The following is a 7338-nucleotide window of genomic DNA, read 5'->3' on the forward strand; positions in this document are numbered from 1 at the left end:
GTGAGGACAGGCCCTCTGGGTGGGGGGACGCCCTCTTGGGGACCCTGTGAGGACATGCCCTCTGGGTGGGGGGACGCCCTCTTGGGGACCCTGTGAGGACAGGCCCTCTGGACACGCTGTGCCCCCAGTTCATGCAGAAGAAGAACCCCCTGTACGTGCTGCTGAAGGAGGACACAGTGTGGAGCATGGAGCGTCTCAACCACCACATCAATGACACCTTTAGGAAGGCCCGGGGCCTCCCCAGGGACTGGGTCTTCACCACTCTCACGGTGCGTCCCAGCGCCTCCCGCCAGGGTGCTGAGACCCCTCAGTCAGGGGTGGCCGGGCTGGAGTGCATGGGGGCTGCTCTAAGGAACGCGCCTGACCTGACCCCGTGGAACGAAGCTCTTCCAGTGTCCCCCCCCACTTAGCTGGTAGCCCGTCCCCAGCAGCCAGCAAAGGCCAGGGGATGAGAAGCCCAGCTGGGGGCCCGCCTCCAGGTCCCTGCAGGCAGCCACACTGCACGGCCCGGGACAGCCAGGGTCGCCTGCCGGGTCCCTCCCACCACGGATGGAGCTTCCATCTCCCTGGCTTCTTTCACTCCGTGTGGTGTTTTCAGGGTTCATCCCTGTAGCCCATGTATCATTTTCTTTCCTTTTTTCTTTTTGAGATGGAGTCTCGCTCTGTCGCCCAGGCTGGAGTGCAGTGGTGCTGGCACAGACTCAAAAGTCAGTTGACCAGAGCTGCCTGGTCCATGTCTGGACCTCAGTTCCGCTCCGTTCGTGTGTGTGTCTGCCCTTACGCTATGCCACCTGGTTTGGATCGCCGTAGCTTTGTAAAGAGTCCTGAAATTGGGACGTGTGAGGCTTTCAATACTGTCCTTTTTCAAGATTGTTTTGGTTCTTCAGGGGTCCCTTACAATTCCACATGAATTTCAGAATTGGCTTTTCCATTTCAGAGGGGCGGGGTCTCAAATAAATAAATAAAAATCCATTGAAAAAAATTTTTTGAGACAGAGTCTCACTCTGTCGCCCAGGCTGGAGTGCAGTGGCGCAGTCTCAGCTCACTGCAACCTCGCCCCCCAGGTTCAAGTGGTTCTCCTGCTTCAGCCGCCAGAGAAGCTGGGATTACAGGCGCGCACCACCACGCCCGGCTAATTTTTGTACTTTTAGTAGAGACAGAGTTTCACGGTGTTGGCCAGGCTGGTTTCAAACTCCTGACCTCAGGTGATCTGCCCACCTCAGCCTCTCATTACAGGTGTGGGATTACAGGTGTGAGCCACCGCGCCCGGCCTCACTGGAATTTTAATAAGCATGACATCGAATCTGTAGGTCACTTTGGGTAGTAGTGACATCTCAACAATATTTTGTCTTCCAATCCATGAATATAAGGAGTCTTTCCATTTTTCTAGGTCTTCAATTTCTTTCAGCAATGTTTTAGGTACAAGTCTGTCATCTAGAGTGAATATTATTCCTAGTATACTTTAGTATTTTGATACTTGTGAATAGAATTATTTTTAATTCTATTCAGGTCTATTTGGTTTAAAAATAAATCCAATTTTTGTGTGTTGGTCTTGTATCCTCCAACTTTGCTGAATTCACTTATTAGCTCTGTGTGCGTGTGTGCGTGTGTGTGCATGCATGTGTGTCTGCATGTGCGTGCGTGTGCACATGTGCATGTGCGTGTGTGTGCATGCATGCGTGTGCGTGCATCTGTGTGTGTGTTCGCGTGAGCGTGCCTGTGCGTGTGTCTGCGTGTGTGGCGTGTGCGCGTGCGGCGTGTGTGCGTGTGCGCACCTGTGCATGTGCGTGCATGCGTGCGCGTGCGTGCATGCATGCATGCTCAAGACTTGTATGTAAGGATCACGTCATCTGGGAACAAGCAGCTTTACGTTTTCCTTTCAAGTCCGTATGCCTGTTGTTTCTTTTCTTACGTATTGCCAGCTAGAGCTTCCAGAGCAGTGCTGAGAAGCGGCAGAAGCAGCCACCCTCCTTTGCGGTCCGAGGAGGGGGCTGTGGGTGTTCCCTAAATGCCCTCATCCCCCTGAGGATGCGCCTTCTACTCCTAATTTGTCAAGTGTTTTTTGTTGATATTATAGAAGCATGTTGAATTTTGTCAACTGCTTTTTCTGTGGCCCCTGAGATGCTCGTGCCGTCTCTTCCCTTCATTCTGTTAGTGTGCTGCATTGCGTTAACGTTCATATGATAAATCCCACTTGACAGTGGTACAGAACCATTTAAATATGCCGCTGGATTTGGTTTGCTAGAATTTTAATGAGGATTTTTGTGTCTGTGATCATAAGCAATATCAGTCTGCGGCATTCTTTTCTTGGAGGTCTTTGGTTTGGGTAGGAGGGTAACGCTGGCCGCACATGTTAGGATGCGTTCCTTCCTCTTTTATTTTTGGAGTCTTTGTGAAGGATCGGTGTTAATTCTTTGTTTGGAATAATTCACCAGTAAAGTCACCTGGGTTTTTCTTTGTGGGAAATTTTATTATTATTGCTAATACTACTGCAATCTTTATCTGTATTAGGTCCATCCAGATTTTTTGATCTTCAGTCTGGTTGGTTTTTCTAGGAATCTGTCCATTTCTTCTAATTTGTTTAGTGTATACAGTATTCCCCCGTCTCGTCTTCATCGATATAAAGTCTTTTCCCCTGATGTTAGTAATTTGATTCTTCTCTCCTTTTTTTCAGTCTATCTAAGGCTTTGTCAATTTTGTTGATCTTTCCAATAACTAACCCCTGGTTTCACTGATTTTCTCTGCTGTTTTCTATTCCATTTATTTCCACTCTAGTCTTTATTATTTCCGTGTTTCTGCCTGCTTTGGGTTTAGTTTTCTCTTCTTTTTCTAATTTCTTAAGGTCAAAAGTTACAATTTCAGTTTTTCCTTCTTGCTTAGGGTAGGTGCTTAGTACTATAAATTTTCCTCTGAGAATGTCTTTGGCTGCATCCCATAGGATTTTGTGTGTTGCCTTCGTTTTCATTTGTCTCAAAGTATTTTTATTTTTGTTTTACATTTTTTTTTTTTTGAGACAGAGTCTTGCCGTGTCACCCAGGCTGGAGTGCAATGGCGTGATCTCTGCTCACTGCAGCCTCCGCCTCCCAGGTTCAAGCCACTCTCAAGGCAGGTGTCTGCCACCACGCCTGGCTGAGTTTTGTATTTTTAGTAGAGATGGGGTTTCACCATGTTGGCCAGGCTGGTCTTGACTTCCTGATCTCAGGTAATCCGCCTGCCTCAACCTCCCAAAGTGCTGGGATTATAGGCGTGAGCCATGACAGCCAGCCACAAAGTATTTTTAAATTTCCTTTGTGAGCTTTTCCTTGACCCATTGGTTGCTTAAGAGCATGTTATTTAATTTCCACATATTTGTTAATTTCCCGTTTCTTTCTGTTTCTAATTCATTCCATTGTGTCAGAGAACATACTTTATAATTTCCACCCTTTAAAAATTATCGAAAAATTATTGGAGCTGGTGTGGTGGCTCACACCTGCAATCCCAGCTGCCTAAGAGGCTGAGATGGAAAGATTGCTTAACCCAGGAATTTGAGTCCAGCCTAGGCAACACAGTGAAACCCCATCTCTACAAAAACAACAAACTTATTGATAATCAAGTGGATCATTAAAAAGCAAAACCAAAAAACACCTGAAACTTGTTGATGTCCAAGCACAGGGTCTATCCTGGTTTAAATTCACGTGCACTTGATGGGGTTTTGGGTGGAGTGTTTTGTAAACGTCTGTCAGGTCTATTTGGTTTAAATTCACGTGCACTTGAGAAGGATGTACCTCGGGCTTCTGGGTGGAGTGTCTCACTGTATTGCCCAGGCTGATCTCAGACTTCTGGGCTCAGGTGATCCTCCCGCCTCAGCCTCCCAAAGTGCTGGGACTACAGGTGTGAGCCTCTGCATCCGGCCGTCACATCTTCTTTTAGTCCTTTCAAGTGGGATCTTCCCAGAAACTACCAGACATAAGAAAACCAACTATTACACCTTGTAAATAAACGAAGCCTATTCTGCCATCTCCAGTCCTGGGGATGCATGCTGTTATTCTTTGAGGCTACCACTGAGCTGGGAAGCAAAGGATGAACCCAGAGCACGTTAAAATACTGCAGTTCCCTGTTCTTGCCCAGATTCCAGATTGTATGTATCCCATTTGCTTTCTGTCTCTTCTACTGAGCGGGCTGCTCAAGAGCAGAGCTTCCCTCACCCCTGTACCCCCAGTGCCTGATACTCGCTGGGAGCTCCGGGAGTTGGTTGAAGGAGCTCCTGGCTGCAGGGCTGTGATGCTGCATGCGGACACGGGAGCAGGTGTGGCTGTGCAGGTGCGGGTCCGATGGTGTGGCTGCTGAGGCCACAGCCACGCTGCCTCCCTGCCCCCTGCAGAAGCGGATGCAGCAGATCATGGTCCACTGCTTCCTGGCCGCCAAGTCCAAGCTGGAGTGCAAGCTGGGTTACTTTGACCTCATCGGCTGTGACTTCCTGATTGACGACAACTTCAAGGTGCTGTCCTGGCAGCGGGGGCATGGTGGGGGCACGCTGGTGGGGAGATGCAGGAGGCAGGGCATGTGCACACCCTGACCACATGGGCAGCCCCAGGTGGAATCTGCTGTCAGCCCCCACCCTGCCTGCACGCAGCCCTGGGGCTGGGTGTGTCCACCAGGCTCCCCTCCTCTGCAGCTGAGATGGACCTGCACCCCTCCCAGGGTACCTGCTCAGGCCAGAGCCTCAGTCCCTCAGAGCCTCGGTGGGCAGACAGGGGAGTGAGGCTACAGAAAAAGAAGGGATCTCCCAGGGCCCCCTTGCTGAGTGAGGACCGGGCCTCTGCCTCCTGCAGGCCCCGTGGGCTCAGGGCAGATGGGGGGTGAATGGGAGAGGGAGCTGAGTGGTGTCTGGTGCAGGTGTGGCTGCTGGAGATGAATTCCAACCCCGCCCTGCACACCAACTGCCAGGTCCTGAAGGAGGTCATCCCAGGTGTGGTCATGGAGACCCTGGGTGAGCCTCGAGGCCCCCACCCCACACCCCCACGGCCTGCCCACCCGCCCTCTTCCCGAGCTCAGACCCCCACAGCCGGGGCTCTCCCACATCCCCAGGGCCTGCGTGGCAGCACCCGCCCGCCCCAACGTCTCCCCACACCTCAGCCCCCCTGGGCCCTCCCCCTCCCCCCTCCCCGCCCCTTCCTGCTCCTCCCACCCCCAGCCTCTGCCCCCACTTACCTTCTCTCTCCCGCCACACCAGACTTGGCGCTGGAGACCTTCCAGAAGAGCTTGCGCGGCCAGAAGATGCTGCCCCTGCGGACCCAGCGCCGATTCGTGCTCCTGCACACCGGTGAGGCCGAGCAGAGGCTGCGTCCTGGGGCCCCGAGCAGCCTTCCCGGCCGGCTCCCCCGTGACCCCCGCCAGGCCGAGTCCTCCGGGCTGCCCACGCCTCACGCCCCAGCCCGGCCGGGTGCCCGCAGACCCACACTACCTCCCTCGGCCCCCTGGCAGCCCCGGCCACCCAGCCCTGGCTCCCGCCCGGGCCCTGACAACGCCCACGACAGGGAGCCCCAGGCCCCAGGCACTGAGCGGCCAGGCGGGGGCGACAGGGACCTGGTGCAAGAGCCTTCCCCAGGGACAGCCCAGGAGGAGCACAAGGAGCTCAGGAACACAAGACCCCAGGGGGGTGGGTCACCCGAGCCCCACCCCCCACCCCACCATGCTGCCCCTGCCACGCTGCCCACCCTCAGGGACCAATAAAGGCTACTTTGTTACAAACATGATCTCTGCACCATCCTGTTGCTTCAGCACCACCAAGCCTATGCCCCAGGGTCACCCCCACCACGCCAGCCGAGTCCTGGGGGGGCTGTGCTGAGGGAGGGGCCCCCACGGCTGGGCTGTGTCCTGGGGGTCGTGCTGAGGGAGGGGGTCCCCACAGCTGGGCTGTGTCCCAGGGGCCGTGCTGAGGGAGGGGAGTCCACACAGCTGGGCTGTGTCCTGGGGGGGCCATGCTGAGGGAGGGGGTCCCCACAGCTGGGCTGTGTCCCGCGGGGGCCGTGCTGAAGGAGGGGGTCCCCACAGCTGGGCTGGGCTCGGCTCCCGCCCCTCACCCTGTGCCCCTGAGCACCTGGACCCCACTGCAGCCCTTCGACCCCACAGCCCCACCGCCTGGCCTGCCATCTGCCACTGCCTGGTGTCCCCAGGAAGGGTCTGCACCCCATAGGCCCCTCTGAACCCTCTGGTGCTCCAAAGGAGGACCCCTCGAGCCCAGGATTGCTGCCCTGGGCACCCACAGGGCTCGCCCCAGCCCGCCAGGCACAGAACCTTCCTGGGCCTCCAGCTCCACGAGCTCCCAGCCCTCCTGCAGCCGGCCCAGGACTCAGCCCCTCGGCCCAGGGCTGAGGGGCACAGGGCGGCTCCCCCGACAGGAGGTCCTGCAGAGGCCGCGCTGAGCCCACACTGGCCCAGCTCTGCTCAACCCCGCGTGGCCACCGACGGTCCCATTCCCCACGGGCCTGGGGGTTTCCAGCAAGAGCTCTGATGGCCCAGCGCCTCTGAAGCCTCCACACTCGCTGCCAAGTGACCAGGGCCCTGTCCTGACCCCGTCACGGCCCCACCCCCTCCCACCGGAGGCCCCCCACACCAGCACAATCCTGCCGCTGAGGCCGCAGTGTGGGGGTCCCAGTGAGACGCTGGGAACACACCTGTCACTGAAGTGGCAGCCCAGGGCCCCAGTCCCCTCCCGGCAAGTGTGGGGTCCCCGGTGAGACACTGGGAACCACCTCCCACCGGAAAGCTGGAGCATGTAGGCCTCTTCCCCATGGCTGGCTCAAGGCCTCTGTGCCCAAGTCAAGACCTGAAGATGAGGGGCCCTGCCCCAGGCCCGCCACCTGAAGCCCTGCCCCCGACGCTCCACACGGCCACAGCCACGGCCCAGTGGACCCTGCCTGGGCCCCGCGTCCACCCCGAGCTCCCACAGCACCTTTCCCGGGATGCGGTGGCTGGCACCATTAGAGGGCAGCACAGCAGGCAGGGCAGCCAGGGCGCCCGGGAGAGGACACAGCGGGACAGAGGGAATGGGGCCCAGAAAGGCCAAAGGAGGCCCCAGGTCTCAGAGCCAGGAAGGAGCTGCCCCAAGCCAGGGCCCCCCTCCACCAGCACAATCCTGCCACTGCGGCCGCAGTGTGGGGTCCCCGGTGAGACGCTGGGAACACACCTGTCACTGAGGTGGCAGCCCAGGGCCGCAGTCCCCTCCCAGCAAGTGTGGGGTCCCCGGTGAGATGCTGGGAACACACCTGTCACTGAGGTGGCAGCCCAGGGCCGCAGTCCCCTCCCAGCAAGTGTGGGGTCCCCGGTGAGATGCTGGGAACACACCTGTCACTGAGG

The 7338-nt window shown here is 56.7% G+C and overlaps 2 protein-coding genes across 2 annotated transcripts in view; one reads left to right on the forward strand and one right to left on the reverse strand.

Annotated features, from left to right (window-relative positions):
- The window catches only part of TTLL10 (tubulin tyrosine ligase like 10), an 11644-nt gene extending 5866 nt beyond the window's left edge, over window positions 1-5778 (forward strand). The window contains exons 8-11 of the mRNA XM_032262048.1: window positions 129-269; window positions 4361-4477; window positions 4876-4969; window positions 5213-5778. Coding sequence (XP_032117939.1) covers window positions 129-269; window positions 4361-4477; window positions 4876-4969; window positions 5213-5712 — 852 coding nt within the window. The 3' untranslated portion in view covers window positions 5713-5778. The remainder of the gene's footprint in view (window positions 1-128; window positions 270-4360; window positions 4478-4875; window positions 4970-5212) is intronic.
- Window positions 5779-6781: 1003 nt separating this feature from the next.
- Window positions 6782-7338, reverse strand: part of SDF4 (stromal cell derived factor 4) — a 43799-nt gene continuing 43242 nt past the window's right edge. The window contains 1 exon segment of the mRNA XM_032262001.1: window positions 6782-6790. Within this exon segment, the coding sequence (XP_032117892.1) occupies window positions 6782-6790 (9 nt within the window).

The sequence above is a fragment of the Sapajus apella genome, unplaced genomic scaffold, assembly GCF_009761245.1.
Source record: "Sapajus apella isolate SASKATOON/1434 unplaced genomic scaffold, GSC_monkey_1.0 scaffold127, whole genome shotgun sequence".
Classification (NCBI taxonomy): domain Eukaryota; kingdom Metazoa; phylum Chordata; class Mammalia; order Primates; family Cebidae; genus Sapajus; species Sapajus apella.